This window comes from Ictalurus furcatus, chromosome 22 (genome assembly GCF_023375685.1).
Source record: "Ictalurus furcatus strain D&B chromosome 22, Billie_1.0, whole genome shotgun sequence".
NCBI classification, from domain to species: Eukaryota; Metazoa; Chordata; class Actinopteri; order Siluriformes; family Ictaluridae; genus Ictalurus; species Ictalurus furcatus.
The window spans coordinates 14,838,078-14,857,491 of record NC_071276.1 but is presented as its reverse complement, the minus strand read 5'-3'; the positions used below and the strand labels follow the sequence as shown (position 1 = coordinate 14,857,491).

The 19,414-nt window shown below is 37.6% G+C and overlaps 1 protein-coding gene across 2 annotated transcripts in view; it reads right to left on the bottom strand.

The window, feature by feature from the left end:
* The window catches only part of arid3c (AT rich interactive domain 3C (BRIGHT-like)), a 63,826-nt gene that overhangs the window by 36,659 nt on the left and 7,753 nt on the right, over positions 1–19,414 (bottom strand). The window contains exon 3 of one of the 2 annotated variants that reach the window (XM_053654139.1): positions 17,923–18,015. The exons of the other annotated variant lie outside the window; for it this stretch is intronic. Within the exon in view, the coding sequence (XP_053510114.1) occupies positions 17,923–18,015 (93 nt within the window). The remainder of the gene's footprint in view (positions 1–17,922; positions 18,016–19,414) is intronic. 2 annotated transcript variants of the gene reach the window in all.

The following is a 19,414-nucleotide window of genomic DNA, read 5'->3' as shown; positions in this document are numbered from 1 at the left end:
CTGTATTTATAATAATGTGGCCTGATGTAGATTTCAAGGTCCTCGTGGGAAATGGGTTGCTGTTTCTTGTGGTGGTGGTAGTGGTGAATGTCTGTGTGTGTCTTGATAACACACAAATAAAGAAGAGGAAGCTGCTTCTACATTCGTTACTCCGCAATGGAACGGGCATATCAAGAGCAACAAAAACAAAATAGACACTGTTACTGTCTGTTAATGTAAACTGTATTATTCATTTTATTCATAAGCAGTTATTGAATCACAGTCAAGTGACAAGGAATATTGCCTAATCACAGTAGTACTAATTTAATCATATACACAGGTTCATAAGAATGTAGCCCAGCAGCAAACATGAGAAGTGTGAGCATGTTACCATAAAAGACCTCAGACCTTACACCCATCAACAGTCTCCAGTGACAACACAAGGAACTAATGTGAAGAATGTCACATTGCAAATTTGCCAGCAAGCATTTCACAATCAAAACTGTGTGCCTACTGCATGTATGTTAGTGTAACTATGTTATGTGGTCTAAATCAGTGACTGGAGGCGGGAAGTAGCAAGTACATTTTTAAAGAATTTGTACTTTTTTTTACAGGGGTGGCTTGGTACAAGGTGGGAAAAAGTACCCAGCCAGGTCCGCTTTCAAACCAGAGAAAAGGTGGAGTGAATTGTACACTAACCACTGGGCTGCATGTGAGGGTGAGCAGTGACTGTGTGAGCAGTGGCCATACAAGTGACATTAAAAATATATCAAATATCATATATGGTAAGGAGATTTAGCTTAGCTAACAGACCAAACTAGCTCTAGGCTAGTGGTGTTGGTAAGGGCATCTATCTACATATACTGTACTACAATATAGGCAAAGTGATCATTGTATCACATCCAAATGTTGTTAACACCCTTTTGGACAGTGGAACATTTCTCTTAACAACAGTATACACTATTTAATTATTAAGCTATTTTATTTTCTCTCTACTACCTTCTCCATTTAGCTGGTGCCTGACTGGACCCCCTCCCCCATCATGCTGTAATTGTATGATGTTTACCCTCACAGCCCAAGGCTGTGTCTCTAATTATCCCCACATGAAAACTGGAATGTCCAGCACTGTCATTAAGAAAAAAGCTAACGTCCAAAGCCCAGCCGACAGTGTAAACAGGTGTGTTGGTTATGTCCCAAGCCTCATGTTTTCTCATGGTTTATTTTTGGTTCAGTGGCTAAAAGGGATAGTTTTCTAAATCTTGCTAAAAATGGTGAATAATTCATGGTGCAGTGTTATAATTATTAGAATCTGGTACACACTAGTATATATATTTTTTCCCTAATACCACCTATGCTATCTTTACATGCATATTAATTTATTACATAATCACAAATTCAAGATGAATTGTTACATATAAAAAATATCCATAAGAATTGGTTAAATAACTAGAAATCAATGCACTATTGCTTTTTAATTACTTTTCTATATGAATTATGAACTATCTGTAGCTATGTTTTTGTCATTCCACACAGTAATATACATGTTGCAGCCTGGGAAAACCCTCCACATGGTAGCATTTTGAAATTTTCTACTAATTTCCTGAGTTGAGAATCTTGTGATTTCTCTTTTGCATTTATCTCAACCACAAGTAAAGTTAGAGCATTTTAAAATCTGGTAACTCCCAAAAGTAAAAAGGAAGAAAATTACATCTAAAGATTTCTGCTTAATACCACTGAAATGCACCAACACACAGTGAATACAACTGCTATATAATGATTTCATCTCATTTCAATTTAGCATGTAATAAATAAAATATACAAATAATAAATATAGCCATGAAAAATGTCTATCTTTTTAACCACTTAATTCATTGATAACAGCTGTTTTTTTTTGTTTTTTTTTATAGCTGATCTTTGCAAGACACCTACATAATATTAGAAAGTTAATAAAAACTTTAATTAAAAAAATTTACATAATTTTGGGGAAACTATATGTATTTATTTATTTTAAGTTGAGGTGTCAAAACATATTATAGGCAGATGACAAGAGTATATTATTAATCTTCATAGTTTATTTATTTATTTATTTTGATACAGTACATACCTTATTGTCCAGTTACCTATTTTTGAATTTCAGTAACATGATTATAACACATTTTTTATAGTATAAAAAGAAAACAGGAGAATATTGTTCAGTTTTGTTAAATGCATACTATGTGCATTATTACACTGCTGTTCCACTATCCAAAGATGTTAATCATTATTATATGCATGCCAATTAATCCTCATCCAAAATTTGACACAAAATTGTTACAGACCTACAATTTTAGCCAGTTCTACAAACATTTCACAGAAGATAAGAACTCTTTTGTAGCACATCAGTTTGTTGCCTTTCCAGATGAACGTGTGCAAGGCAAGCTAACATGCCCACGCTGATTCTACAATGTGTGTCAGAGACGAACAAAGCACACAAATGTTTAATGCACAAACATTACAAGGCCCTCAGTCAGCGGAGTGGGGCCACAGTCAGAGAACAGTGCAAATGCAATCTCAGCAGGAGCGATAAAAGGCCACAACAATGAATGCGCTTGTGCACGCCACTGTGGAAACTGCTCCATAATTCGCTTTTGCTGACGGTTACAGGTTTGATAAGAATTCATTTGAGGTTTAGTACTGGTACAGCTCATTTTCACATGACCGAATCTAGTCAGTTCAGATGAGGTTTCTATCATGTGTACATGTTAGTGTAACTCAATGGGATCTCATTTGAATGAGGTTATGTGTACAGACTAAATCAAGGTAGTTACATGACAGCACATCTTACGGACTCTAGCTTACCTCTCTGACTGAATAAGCGTCATTACACCACTGGTATTGCTATTGTTCTTAAAGTATATAAATGACTAACTACCAAGAACACTTATGTTAATCAGTAACTGGAATAAACCATTACGCATTTGATATTAAGATGCTGCTCCATGTAAGCCAGCTGTAAAAGAACACTTGTCTGTGCTCAGTGTTTCTTTATTGTCCTGTTGACTGTACAGACTATTTTCTGTCCTGGATTAATGTTTAGGAGTTAAAGCTAAATGAAAAGCATGTGGTGTCTGGTCAAGTACGGAAAATGTGCAGTTCGTCTTAATGGGCTTCCCAGAATGGTGAGGACGATAAAATAAGTTACCTAAAGCTAAGCTATTATAACTTTTTAGTATAATAGGTAGAGTATTTCTGTTTTTCCTTGGCTTTTTAAAGTTCTTAAATTTTGCTGAATATATTCAAATTATTAGAAAACCTTTTAGCAAACAAACAAACAACCAAGTAAAACACACACACACACACACACACACACACACACAAACATTTTATGCCCGCTGACAAAGTAAAGGTTAATCTAGCTAGTCAATATGAACATTACCATTCAATGTATTATTAACAACAAATGTCAGGCAAAATTTATGCATTTTGTATAAAAGTGTGGAAATCTAGAATTGTTAGCCTCATCATGAGTACTTAGACATTTCATTAAATCTACGAATGGAACTGACCAGGTTCTTTACTTCAGACACAGGGTCACGCTGAAGTTCACAGACGTCACAACCTATGCACTGCATTTTGTTTTGTAAATTTCAGCACTTAAGTCATGAACTTCAGGAACACTACACCCAAATAACTACCAAAAACTGTACATGGCAAAGAACGATCTGTGGTCCATATTTCTGATTACTCAGGAGACTTTGTGCATGAAGTGTGAAGATTAACTGAAAAACCACTTATATTTTCCAACATCTACATCAAAAGCAGTTCAGCTACAGTAAGTAAAACCATGATAGCAGTAATTAGCTTTCTATAATGGCTGTGAAATGAAGAAGTGGGAAGCGAAGTGTCATCACAGTGTCTTCACATCACATAGTTTCGGATGGTGTTAAAAGATTGGCATTTTTGTGGTCAGTCATTAGCAGATATATGATAGTATAATGCATGGTAGGCTTTCTTTTCAAGCAAGTGCAAAAGTAAAAACGACGCATTTCAGTTTACCAACTGCAAAATACTTGTGTAGCATCAGCTAAACAGCTTGCTAGTGTAATAATGCAGCCGGTCAGTGTTATAAAAGTACTGATGATATCTCAGAAAAAGGGTCCTGTGTGTCATAAATGTCACCATATTGACATTATGTTAAGAATAAAAGATGACAGTGTGCTGTTATGGGAAAATAATCCAGAACAAAGTTGTGTGGCATTAACTCAAAAGATTAGTTTATAACAGCACATCTTGGTGTTTTATTTCTTTTATGCTGCAGTAATTTGCCAATTATTATAATAATGTATTCATTAATGACCTACACATCACATTTTTTTTATCTGTTATTATACAGTAGTTACATTTAGTGGTGTGGAATGTCGGGAAAACTAGCTCCTATTATCACAGCAATAAGCATTTCCGTCACCAGCCTCTCTTCTCTCTCTCTCATGTTACGAAGAAACCAGAAAGCCCTCTGTCCCGACTTTCCCCAGAGCAGAAAACCTCTTTACCTATGACTGTTACAAAGCACTGACATTGGAGACTCCTACCAAAAATGCTAAATAAACATTTCCTATATACCAGAAAAGTTAACCAGGAAGGTTCACCATACTAACAATTACATAACTTTTTAAAAAAAGAAATCTTTTTGTGCTGAGCGTCTCCCAGTTGTGTGTCCCTTTTACTATCAAAACGATAAAGTACTAGCGTGAGTGTATTAATACACTGCAAACATTGGAGCCAGCACTACTGTCAGAAGTGCTGTTATAGCAAACGAATCAACATGTTCTAAACAATCCGAATTAAGAATTCAGCAGTGCTATAAATCATCATATTATTCATTGCTAGACGATACTGCTCACTGCTAAACTAATTTTCAACAAAAGGCCCACCAGCCACAGATAAACAAACATATCAAAAGAAATCCTTTTCCTATACTGTATGTATATGCAAGTGGAATATTTGTGGTCTCGGACAGGGAGCTTCACCTACAGCATACACTCCAGTAAGGACAATGTCCAAATGTCTGCCGAGCCCAATGCAGGCACTCTTGCTTATACGAAGATCTGTTTATTTAGGCTTGATCTACCCAAAATGCATGAGTCCATACAATTATATACAATGCAGTGTCAAGAATCTGTTTTCAAAGACACCATCTTTCAGTTGCACAAAATAAAACCCTATAAACCCTTCATGAATATTAAGAACACTACGTTCAGAGTGGGTGTTTTTCAGGCTCAAACATCTGATTAATTTTCTACCTCTGAAAACCTGACATCAAGTTATTCATTGCTGCTTAAACTTGGCGACACAGAAGATAAGTAATGACATCAAAGCTGTATTTTTTATAAAGTGTTTGAGGCCCAAAGCACACAGATGCCCACCAGCATTAAGACCACCAACCCCACCGCCCACACACCCACACAGCCTGTAACAGAAAAGGCTCTCTATGTCCTGCTCTCATGCATTCTGAAGTGGAATTGAATCAGCTTGTACTGTGTAAGTCAAGCCAAATTTGTTACATGATACATCTGGATATGCAGATGATCAGCTGTACATAGATAAAGATTAGACAACAAAAAAATACACAGTTAAAAATGTTAAGGTTGAAAAGTTTTTATCTTCCTCGCAAGGCTACAAACTGTTTAAAATTGCACCACTTCGCACGCTCACACTTTTTCCTTGTCTAATGTGTAACTGTTCCAAATGAGAGACTGGTTTAATGTCCAGTGTTAAAGTAATCATTTATATGCTTATTAATAGAAACAGACCATAAAACCACATGCAAATTATTTGAAGTACACTGTGACCTCCATAACTTTATTAAAATATTAACCATAAGTCACATTTGTGTAAAAGAGTTAAAGGTGCAGTAAAGTACCATTAAAAAAGCCATGTCCAAAGTCACAGCTAGTTTTATGTGTGGTAATGTTTCCCTCAAATAACCACTAACCTGTCCTACTTTGCAAGCCAGTCATTTGAGTAACAAATCATGGGTTAGCTTAAAAAGGATCTCAGAGAAAAATGCAGCCTCTGAGTATAAGGGCATTTCCTCAGCGTGTCTTGGGCCATTTCCAAAGCCAAAGTTATTCATATTAATGCCCATATATTGCAAATGTTGACCTACATGAAGCATTCAAACTGTAAATTTGAGGATTGTGTGTTCATGTTATCATACAGTCCATTAAGTAATCTGCATATCTAAAAAAACAAAAAAAAAAACAAAAAAAACATCACACCACCAGGAACAGAGTAGAATTATGAACAATCCTTGAAAACTAAAATGGATTTAGATTTGATGTGACTTTTCTAATGTGAATTTCTACACAATAAGATAGTCATGTGTCTTTTATTCTCAACCTAGGCACGCATAATTTATTTACAGCCTAGATTTGAACATTTACATTAAGAAAGGAAACTAAGAAAAGATACACAACCTATGTATGCACCTCATCTGAATATAACTTAACCCTAACCCTAACCCTATGTAATTGCAACACCAGTATCAGTTAAGCAGTAGCTAATGACCTCGGATTTCTTTTTTCATTGCTATTTGAAGGCAGACATTCTGTTGTAGCAAATTTAGGAAACTAAAACCATATCATCATACCCCCCCACACTGTGTAGTGCACCGACGGAAATGACCTGCACAGAGAAACTGAAAATTGAATATTGATATATCACCCAAAGGTCAGCAGGTCTTTATCCTGCAATGAAGGCAATTAAAAGTGATTCACTTTGACATTTTGAATTGTTGGAAGGCGTTCCAGCCCAGTCTGCCTTGATGTAGAATTAAACCCAACTCTTCTTTACATTTATTTTGATAATAAGTGTAGATATTTGAACTGTGAAGGGGTCGTTGTTTGCTGCTGTATGTTCTTAAACACTTGAACATGTGTGTTTATAGTAGGATAGCTGCACATTCAAATCCCATCACAGATAATGTCTTCTGCTGCTGTGCACTTGATGGAAACCAGTTAACAGGGTTCTGTCAGTGCTGGACTGTGAGTGGCAGTAACTATCGACTTGGGACATGGTCACTTGTGCTCGCTGGGAAATTCCTTAGTGTCGTCAGGCACAATGGTCTAATTTTAATAAATTTCCATGTCAGGAAAGAAGGAAAAATCTTGAGTTAAGTTTTAAAAGTTTGAACCATAATGACCTTACTTCTCTTTCTGATATAAAATGAAATTTTATTACTTTTGTAACATTAATAATTCTGCAAAGTAAGATCTCAAGTCTTTACCATACAATAAGCAATATAAAAGCTGCAGTACTGAAATTTTGCCTCTCTATCACCATCTCTGCTTGAAACATAAAATTGCAAGTTACTTGCGGATTTTTAATTATTTATTTTCTTTTACTTGGCTCGTGCCTCGTACTGCTGATGGTATGAGGTATGAATCAGATGGTATGAGGTATACTTACGGGTTGTATGTTAGCTCCAATAAACCCCCCAAAACATAGAAACTTGATACCTAACTGAATCAAGCAAACAAGTGTGCTAACGTTAGCTAGCTACCTATTGAGCCACTGAAATGTCTTACCTGATTAGTAGGAAAAAAACCATCTCTGTGTCAGTCCTCAATCACTTCAGATCTAGGAGTCATCGCCACCTCTTTCAAAGCTAATGCCGATTTATTCTCATTTCAGCACGGGCTTGGACAAATTCCCTTTTTGACTGCAGGCTCTCCACAGTTTTTGCCGATAGAACTCTCCAGATTAAAAGCAGCCATCTCGATGACAAATTTAAATTGCTACAAACACCCCACCATCCTCAGCACCCACACACGTGATATAGTAGCTGGCTTGTCTTCTTTCTGTTTATGGATGTGACATAGCCATGTAAAGACGAATGACGTCAAACTGACATTTCCCACGAAATCCGACCTGACAGGTTAAAATATAAATCCTTTTTAAAAGCTTACCGTTATAAATCGGGGGAAGGTAAGGGGACAGTTTTGAACACTGATTTTTTTAATGTACTTACTCAATAATGGATTTGTGTTCATCTTTAATCAAAAAAAGTTCCGTACAACAGCTTTAAGCCATTTTACTACCCAATGGTATCCAAGCGAGTATAAGTAAAAATATCTTTACAAAGCTTATTTCATTTTATAACAACATACACTCAAAGTGTGCTCAACTATACCTTTTCTTTTTGCTGGGGTTGTACCCTTATCTTTTTGACCTTTAAAATGTGTCTTTCACCTGGAGACATGTATATGGTACCATTAGACCAAGATTTAAGACACATAATTAGACCATGATTACTGTTTAGAGTAAAGCTTTAAAGGTACACTATATGCACCTTTTTAAGTAAATGATACACACTAAAGGTTCAAAAAATGTACTCCCCTCAGTGTCCAGTAAATGTACTCTTTAGTACCCTTTTGTTCTGAGATTGTAGTGACAAGCACCACTGACGTATAATATAAATAAGATGAACTGCAAATGTACTTTTAACAAAGATTTAATGTACATAATTGAAACATAATTACCTTTGAGAATTAAAAATTTAAAGGTACACGACTTGCACCTTTCTAGGTGAATGATACATACTAAAGGTCCAAAAGATGTACCCTCGAGGGTACCGCCCCAGCGACTAGGAAAGGTACTGTTTAGAACCCCTTTTTTTCTGAGAGTACAGTGACAAGCACCATAGATGAGTAATATAACGAAAATGAATTGACCTAAATGCCCAAAGTAAAAAAGACAAATGTGTCTAATTATGTGTGCAGTAACACCCACATAAACTATTCATTTGTTTTCAGACACAGAACTAAAACTTAATATATCTAATTCGCGGTGCACATTTTACAATCAAAAGTATTATTTTCTGTCAAACAATAATAAGTTTAAATTAAATGTCCCCCCCCATAAGCCAAATGGAGGGCATTAAATGGAGCTAACAGGATGATGGTGAACTGCACTGTTATAAAGTTCTAAAGCTGTAATCCAGACCAGCAGTTTGGTCAGTTTCCACCATCCCCCCTCACAGCCACACCCTGACACAAAAGTCAAATGCTGCATGGAAGAGACCAATAAACTCTAAACTCATCCCACATGCATGACTGCTCCTCAATGAACGCTTGCTCCAGCAATGATAATGGAGGTCTCTAAGTTTAGAGTGGTTGTCTTTCTTTCGGGAATCTTCCCGATGATGGCATTCATTTCATACCACATGAAGATACCGGGTGTGTTTTCAGTGTAAATATTGATATTTAGCATTGTACTGCTTTAAGAAACATTAAGTGGAACTCATTCAAACATCCAAATAGCATGACTCTTACTTAATGGCCAACAGTTTGCATCCCCTATGGTTTTGGAGTGGAAAATAGTGAAATGTATCTCTGTTTTACAATTTATCTACGGACAAGTATTATTACTTTGTTTTTGTTGCTTGTCATAATGGAGAAAATTTAAAGTCTACTTCATCTTGTGAAGCTTTTACACTAAATTGTACTTGTATTCAATAATGTGGTTTAAGCTACATAACCATGTATACACTTGATTTTGTATAAACTTCGCCCCTTTTATATTTAAACTTTTGGAAAGTTCCAAACCCAAAATAGAAGACATACCTGAACACCATATAGAAAGTCTTAAAGACAACCACTTTACTTTACACTTTGTCAAACACGATTCGACTGGCCCTTATTAGAGCACAATAAATGGCTAAAATGGGATCAGAGGTCTCCTCTCACCTTACAAAGCACTCAACACTGGTTCTTGCTATCTGATGCTCCACCGTGGCCAAAGAAGTCAAATTATTGGCTCACTGCTAACCAAAAATGTTGGCAGGGTACTCTTGAGGTCAGAGGAAAGCTAAGAAGAATGATAAACCCTCTGTTTAACTCAGCCATAACAGAGTGTGACACTCTAGACTCAATGCTTCCCAGGTTACAATGTTTCCATGTCTTGGCAAACACTACACTATAGTCAACGAGATACCATCTGTCTTTTTCTGGTAATCAGAATATCAAAAGATCTTTTCTATTATGGAAGGCTGACTTAAACTTAAAATGACTTCACATTTTGTCATAATGATATCATGGTGTGTTAAAGCAGGATATAAATAGATTTTTTTTTTTTTTAGATCCACAGGGAAAAATCAAGACTTCAAAATGGGAATCAAATATATATGTGTGTGTGTGTATATATATATATATATACCAGCGTATATTTCAAAGTATATTTCTTGGTTTGAGGTTTGACTTGGAATGGTTTTCTAACAGGAAAACACTTTTTCTTTACACATAAACTACCAAAGAACATTAGGGGTTGTAGATTGAACTATTTCTTTCTACAAGTGTATGAATTGAGGCTGTATTAGAGCAGAAAATAAGGTGGATGTTGTCAAACTTTAGTGTCTTTATTACATTCACAACAAAATGTCTTCTGAATGTTCATACTTTCCAGAGCTGCACAAGGAAGTACTCGTATCTTGTAACTTATAATGTAAAATTTTCAGGTTGTAAAAAAAATATCAAACATAAACATAAACTTTGAAGTCCTGCTAGTTCCTGCTAGTGGTTGTTTACAAATGATTTAGATATGCACTGCCGGTCAAGACCAGCAGTTAATCGCGTGATGCCTGTATGCACTAAATAATATATCTACCAGGATGAACAGGGAGGACTCAATGTTTTCTTTTGCTACCTCTGCTGACAAATCCTGAGCCAAAAGGAACCTGTCATGGTGGGAGGTCCTGACTGGGTAAGTAGCCACTCAGGGTTCTGTGTTGTCAGTGTTGGCGACATGCCCGCTGGCCCCCTGACACCTGGCAATAATGACATTAGAGGAAGGTGGAGGAGACAGGACGTCAATGGACAGATTTGTTCAATTTAACCCCTCTGACCCCAGGCCGGCCGGCTCAATCTGTCAGCTGGACCCCTCCCCTTGGCATTAAGTAGCCTCACGGAGACAGGAGGAGGAGAAAGAAGGAGACAGAGGTAGAGAATTATGAGAAATGATGGAGGTGTATATCAGGGCATCTCTTTAAGCTGGAGGAAATGCAGCGTCACAGCTCTTCACATAAGTGTGAATATTTCTGCTTATTTTATGTTTCCTCATTAGGGATGTCACTGGATATGAAGACATTATTCAGGAGGATAATGCATTCTAAACAGAAACTAACACAAGGCTTACAATTGTAAGTGACTGAAAGGTTCATAGGGCGTCTGCTGGAGACTAGAGGTTCCTGCAGGACGCAGCAGAAAAAGTCATGCACATGGGCAGTTTTTACATTCATGCTGCTGTTAGCGAGCATTCAGATATGGAGCTCACAGGACAAACGAAGACCATGGACACACAGGGCTGTGTGATGCAATTACTGTACACTGTTCCTTCATTCATCCTGGTCAGGGTTGCATTGGTTTAACTTATGGCATTTGACTTACATTTGGGGAAATAGAACCAAATAGATTTGTTAGAAATGATCAGTCTCAGGTATCAACAAAAATAATCAGAGTATGAATGGGATTACATTTTTTTTTCTGCTTTCCAGGGTTTAAGTGACCAAAGTGGTATGGTTCATTAAAAAAAACCTGTGCTTTATGCCATACTTATCATGGGTCTAAATCCAAATATAGATACAGATATAGATATGGATATGCATATTTGGAGCACTAAACTGATACAGATACAGATGCATTGCATTACACACCTACTCAGCATACACAGTGAAGCAAAAGAAAAGCGAATGAGCAGACTTGAGTCCAAAAACCCATCTCTTTTCTCTTCAAAGGTTTATGAAGGCTTGCTAACAAGACAAGATTACATAAGAGAACAAAACCAGGAAAAAAAATGTACTATGTTAGCTGAATCAACACAGGATCAGGTGAACCCTTGGCTTGCACTACACTATTTCATTCCTTCAGCCTCAGCTGTCTTTTGCTTTAAAGCATAAATCTCACTTTCTGCTCTCAGGCATCTGTAGCGGATCGTCTACATGCTGCAGCAGTGGTAGCAGCCAGCTGGAGTCAGGCCAACGAAACGCTGCCAGATAAGTCAGAAGGCCACAAGTGTGAGCAAACGCGATGGGGGAGAGGTCAAACAAAGTGTAGCATGACGCAGAACTTGGCAAAAGTCTGGGATTTTAAAGGAGGGGGATAACGCAAGCTTACTGAGTATGCAAACAGAGCTGCACATTGAATAGGCCTTTCCAAGATATCATTCTAATCTGCTTAATAGATCAATTTGCACTTAACTTGACAGAACTTGTCTCCAGCCTGTTTTACGCAGAAGAATGTAACTTCTTGTCTATGGGAAAGAAAATGTGCCTTAAGCTATAAGTGACAAAAATGTTAATAATATGTAACATATTGTACAAAATACTACAAATATCTTCAGCCTTTCTAATTCCAGTCCATCTCTATTTAACAATAATATAATAATATAATATAATAATAATATAATTCAGCCAGTGTCATACGTGACTGTGACATTCCCAGCACTTTCCCCAACAAATAATGATCCCGTAAGTCTGCACATCTGCAGGTTGTCAGTTGGTTTGAGTTTTCATAATAATTTACAACTACAATGTGGAAAATGCAGGAGGAGACTGGATTAGTCATTAGCTGCTCTTTTCTCTCATGTTGCTCTCTTGGGTATGAACACGGTCAATCCGAGAGGGAGACCAAAGACGCAGAACATTTTTGTCAAAAAGATTTACCAAGAGCTTGTGGTCTTCAGCTCTTCAATGTACAATATGCCAATAACGATTTCCTCAATCAGTTGATTAGTTCAAATATGTCCATCCTGTAGATAACATCGACTGGCCTGATAGTAACGATTTGATTGGATTTTTAAAGCATTGATTTCAGATGATCCACCTTGGTATTACCAAGATGTGTGAATTATTTATTAAATCAGCTAATTTAAAAAAAAAAAAAAAGAATAATGCCACGTTTGTCACGTTCCATGTCACTAACAAGAACATGTACACAGATGTCTGGAGTAAGGCTATTGATGGAAGGTTAATAATGACTGGAGAAACAGGACTTGTATGTAAGCCATGTGTGAGGATGTGCATATATAGAGGAGGAGCAATTGTGACATATCAACAATCTGGCTCCTGTGTGAAGTCGCCTTTTATGGCCTTTGACAGCAGGGCTTGAGATGCTTACCATGCCTGTATGAGCAGACTTATTAGGCAAGGTCATTTTATACAGTTCTCTCTTGTTTATATACAGCAACTGCACAAAGACATTTTGCATTGTCTAATCTACACAATCAAGTGCAAAGGTTTGCACACACTTAACACAAAATAAAGAAGATGAAAAGGTTTAAGTTATTGAAACTGTATGTCAATCTCCAGATCCTTATAACAACTGAATTCAAGATTCAGGAACTTTAATGTCATATGCACAAGCTTCATTGTACAATGAAATTTTAGTTTGCACATTCTCACAGATGCTATAGAAGAAAATAAAGGACACATAACGACAAATAATGTGTTGCCAAAGTTTTGTTGTTGTTTTTAAATGTGCACGTTATTGTGCAACACTGAAACAACATAGCAATGGTAGAAAAATAGAAAATGTAAAAAAGCGATATCTACAGTGGATATTTGGTTAAGGTTAAAGTTTATTAACAGGGAGGACAAACTTAAGAGTAGAAAGCCTCATTATTTTCACCTTAATCTGCTCTGACGTTCTCTCATCTCTCTTTTCACCAAACCAGTTTGTTTGGTTTCAGCAGCATTTCTGTCACAATGTCTCGAGCTGTTTTTTTTCCAGTGGCTATAGTAAATATCTCTTGCCTGTATAACGTATGTTGTGTTTGAGCATGTATGTGCATGTTTGCATTATTATTTTTGTCAAATGCCTTTTTAGGTATCTGAAATTCAATGTGGATAGCAATCTAGTTTTCCAAATACACGCACAGCCATTTCTCCTGTAATGGCCCCCCACCACCAGTGCACAAGTTCTAACTTCATTATGATAACCTAATTTATGTAATAGATGATTATAAATCATCCCATAAATCAGCAGGCCCATGGCGACAAGGCATTAAATGACAGGAAATCAGTGGATCCATCTCATCAATTCTCTCCTTGTGTAGCCGAACACAAAAACAATCCACAAGGAGGAAAAATCTACATATCATAACATAAATGTGACGGACTGCGGCTCAGTCGACAAATGTGTCCCTTGTGCCCACTTTCTATTGCACTACTCAAATTGGAGTGCTGAACAAAAATCAGGACGCCAAATAATTGAAGGAAGGAGGTCAGCAAACCTGGGGAGGGGGTGAAGAAGGGATGAGGCAATGAGGAAGGAGTGGTGAGGAAAAAGGCGGGGAGTGCAGGCTATTAAATTTATGACTCAGACTGCCACATCATCAGTTGGGGGTGGGGGGGGTATTGTTGGGGGTGGGGGTTGGGGGATGGCTGGTGCCATTTCCTTCCTGCAGGAGGACGGGTCTGACCAGTATTGTGTAAGCAGATGGTGAAGATATCATAGCCAAGTATACTTCCACCAGGGCCTCGATTCGTGTTCATCAAAAAAGAAGAACCCTATGATTGTCATCTAATTCGCTCAGGGCCCACACCCAAAATGAAGGCACTTCCCTTTGTTGTTGGTTAAAACATTACACAGACTCCTGCGCATTAAAAATCAGGTGTTATATAAACAAGACTAGTTTTGGCAAGCTGTAACAGAAAAACCTCAAAAAAACGAATGATCGTTGTTTTTTTCAAATTTTGTATTAACGCTAAAAGCCAGTGTTATCACAGCTTTAGATCTAGCACATCTTGTTTAACCAAAAAGGAGAAGCTTAATTCACTTAAGTACATGGTTTCCCTTTCACGGAGTATGTAACACCTATTCAATGAAAGTGCTGCTCTGCAATAAAGCAACGAAGTTCGTTAGTATAATGTGTGGATGGGGAAACCATATAAGGCATTACACGTTGACCTTTCGAGCTTAAGATCACACTATCTGTAGGATATATCTATTATTTATAAACTGAGTAGTACATGTGTGGTTATGTATTATGAATGTTGTGTTCCGAGTAACCACAAAAGCCAATGATCACTCTAAAATATAACATACACGCACTGAACTAACATATTTTCACATATACATTTGGCTGAGCCTTTAATAAAGCCCTTAAATAACAGTTATTTGGCTCTGGTGTTGAATAATTAAAGATGGGAACATGAGTCCAGTTTCTCTGAGAGCACAACAACATTTCAACCGTCAAACCATAGAGCCGTTGGCTAACATGCATACTGTATCCAAACGGAAATATGGGTAGCTCAAATTATAAACAACATTAACAGTGAGCCCCACCCACCCACTCAAAACACTAAACATGTGCAAAATGCTAACATCTCTTTTTAAAATGTATCTTAACTTATATCATCATTGCAGATTCCCTCCACTCAACCAATGACTTCCGTGCACCACCAGTGATCCTTTTTTGCTAGCCATACCCCCCGCCTTTGATCTTTTTAATGATCTCTGACCTAGTATGGAATCTATGAGCTGCGAATGCTGTTTTATGGTGAAGTGGAAGCGGGGGAGGGGGCTTCAAGTAGGTCAAAGGGCATCAGATTTTGCTAATGCTAAACAGAAACAAAGTGTCAGCAAGCCCATGTTAGATTTCACAGAAGCAAATGCTGATTAAAAAGGATCATGTTACTCTGCCATCTTAAAGGTGCAGGAACATCTTTTTTTTTTTTTTTTGCATTAGCGGTAGCTGCAGTTGTGTATTATTGTTCAGCTGTCTTACACATTCTTTACACCCGTCTTTTAATCAAACCATTAATGTGACCGAGTCTCACCTCAGGCCACGTAAAAATATACATTCTTGTCCATACCTAAAAGTACCAGGGCTCCTAATTGTTCAGTGGGGTTCCTCTACAAATGACTTCCTCTCTGCTATCTGTTATAAAGTTTTATTGGTCTGTGATCACCCCTTAAAGAGGGGCCAGCTCGACTGAACTAGCCTTATGCTCCATCTGATGGCACAAGCAAACCCAATCCTGTGTGGAAGTGCTGACTTGCTCTCAAACTATATAGGGCTCCATTGGCTTTTACTCGCGTTTCTGTTTTTCCCCCTTCCAAAAATGGTCAATATTGATCTTTCATCTCCCTTGTAATTCTTTTCCTGCTAAAGGTTTGTCACAGGCACTGAGGGTATAAGAGTGGAAATGGGGAAGGAAAACAAATCCATTACCTTGTCAAAATTCTATTTAACATCATTAGGCTTCATTCTAGGAGATTTCCTCTGTGGTTAGGACTGGCTGCTTTTTAGAAGCATAGTTAATCATTCTTAACTGAAATGTTTAAAATATTTATCCTGGACAATAGTCAAATTCTTGTAGACTTCTTTTAATTGGGATTGAAGTCATTTACAGAAGAACAAACAGACCTCGTTAGTTTTTCTCAAATGGATTTTCCTGCTTTTAAGCAGACACATGGACAAAATAAAGTGAGCTACTGTCAGGACTCTGGACTCTGGCCGAGGATGTACCAGATTAGAAGCTGTATCTGGTTTGTACTGATTTTTGCGTGGACTTCAATCTAAATTTACTAATTACTTCCTTGCCCATGTTCCAGGTTGGTGGCAACTAAAAGTGACTGTTTTACCATTAAGATGTCCACAGATATGGGCTCTAACCCAATTAATCCAAGTGTTTGCTATCATTAGGTCATAGATTTCTTGCTAACAGACAACTAGCTTGGCATACAAGTTATTTTAAATGAGAGAAACGTTCATTGCAAAGGTTGAAGACATCAGATAAGAGAAGTTATCATTAGATAAACAACCATATAACTTGTAGATAATTGCTATTACTATTATTTCAACCAAATCAGATATTGGAGAGTATCGTTTAAACAGGTGGACTATTTAGCTATTTATTTTCACTAGTTACCTAGTCTTGTTAATTTCTACCAGAATTTGAACAATATAGCTTTCAGCATTCAGTGACCACTTTATTAGGTTTATTCAAGTGTGTAAATAATTAGACAACAATAATTTTCAACCACCAGAAGGTAACTTTAGTTTTCATTCAAAATGCTTCATTGTTCCCATCAGGCCTGATAAATCATTTGTACAGCTGTGGGAGATGAATGGGGTGCAGGGGTGAAAATCTGTTAAACAAACAGCCTCCAGCTTCCAGTATAGCCTATTAACCGTGGCCTGTTTCTCTGCTGGGAAATAGCGCTGCCTTCCCCCTGATGCACAACTCTTTTAGCACGTGGGTGTTAGTGTATCCCCGTTTTCAGCTAAACAAAAGTCAATTAGTTCCATGGCAAGAGAATGTTCTAGGGGTTTTAAGGTGAACTGAAACAAGATACAACTTCGCCTGGCAATTGCCTGCGAGACAAAAGTGGAGACTGGGATTGAGAATTCTTTTGTCAAGGTAGGGGGCGTGGTGTCACATGGCTGTGGAATCCAGACTCTAATTGACCCCTGAATTCATCGTAGGCCATTAAAAACAAAGCGGGCCCTCTCACCTTCATGCGGGATGAGAACTAAATAAATAAGACATGCTTGTGGCAGATGAGTTACAGTAATTCATGATGTCTGGATCCTGGATTTGGACAGTCTCTGAAGGATGACACCTGAGCACTTGATGTGTCTTTGTAACAATGGGCTTTGAAATAAACACATGCTATCAGCAGAATATCCTTCATCGTTTGTTTTTCATTGAAACAGCTTTAACAATATCATCATGCAGAGAGTAATTAAGGCTTGTTTATTTATTTATTCTATACTTTATATTTTTCAGGATTTGATTAGGATAAGAGTGAGGACAAGGCTGTTGTTAGTTCTGTTGACTGTCACTACGTTATAGAGCTACAACTAGTAAGACTGGGAAAAGGTTTCTCATTGTAAAGCAGGGGGTGGGGTGAGAGTGAGACTCGAGTGACAGAAACGGTGAGCATAATGGGGGATTTTACTAACCTCCTGAATCAGAGACGAGGAGCCACCACCACCACCACGGAAAGGAACACTTGAATTACCCGCCTCGCTCCCAGGCTGGCTGTCTTTTCCTGACTGAACACATGTCAAGGGCACAGTTGAAATCAAGGCAAGTGGTGTTTACTCACAGAGCATCCACATTTGATCCTTACATACATACACAATCATTTCTGTGTAACATCACAGAAAGTCCATTAAAGAGCAAATGAAAAGTAAAATCTCAACATAAAAGTGGTGAAAAATGCATTTTCTATACTTTTATATGGTTACATGGTGTCTAATTGTGCCATAATTCTGCAGTCTGATGAAAAAAATGACAATTGTATTCCTTTTTGCTCTTCCCCTCAGCTCCTTTTTCCCCACCATCTCTCTCTCCTCCAGTTGCAAAGGGATCAGTTGCTAAACTGAATTAGCAGGCCACTCAATCATCAAAACAAACAGACCTCCTCTGTTAGTGACATTAGCAGCGAGGTAATTCACTTATGTTACACCGGACGGCCCCTCTGCACCACAGTCAATGCTCTGGTAGATTTGCATTCAAGGTTAAAATCCACACAATTCCCAATCGATTACGCTACTTAATGCTACTATTTAACTATATTCATGCCCTGGATGTTCCAGGCTGTGAAAATGCTAGCAAGCAATGTTAACATTCTGACCACTCAGATAACTTCCATTCAGTTACGTATGAGTGTTTTGGCAAAATGTAGATTAGTAAAATCCCCAAATAAAAGAGTAGTAAGTATAATAAAAACGTTTTTACTCATATTAAGGGACACATAATGGCGTCACCATTTTGTTTGGCTATCAGGAGGATGGACATGTGCTAATTTGAACATTTATGAGAAATTTTAATCTGTCACAGACCATCCACTGCACGTGTTTCTAATTTATTCAATTATACAAGCTGCATAAGAGCTGAATTTCCATAAAAAATATGTCCAGTATGTCCAAGTTTTAGTGGCTGTTAATTAAGATTACGATTTTGGCAACTGAGAACAAATATTTGTTAATTATGGTCAACGTGAACCCATTCGCCCCGACATCCCACCCTCCCACTCTTGACATTCTTCCGGTGGATACGGCCCACCCAAACCAATCAGGCTGCTGTAACTCAATAAATTGGTGTGTTTGTGTGGGGGTGGTTGAGGAAGCTAATCCTGGAGATGTGAATATCTGATGCTGCCCCTCAGCCTGGATACTCCATGTTTGATTCCTGCCTATCTTATGTTACCAGTCCTTCCTGTAATTAATGCTGACATACAGGGCCATATGGAGCGAGACTGATGACATGCGACCTGAGCTCCCTCCTGTATCTCTACTGTAGGCATAGGAATGTTTTTATTTGTATAATATGGAAATCAAGCAATTTTATGTATAGTTGGGTAGCTTATTAGTGTTTATAAACTGACAATGACTGAAAACTATGTGAAAGATTTTATGAAAAATCTGTCAGATTTGTTTTCAATCCTTT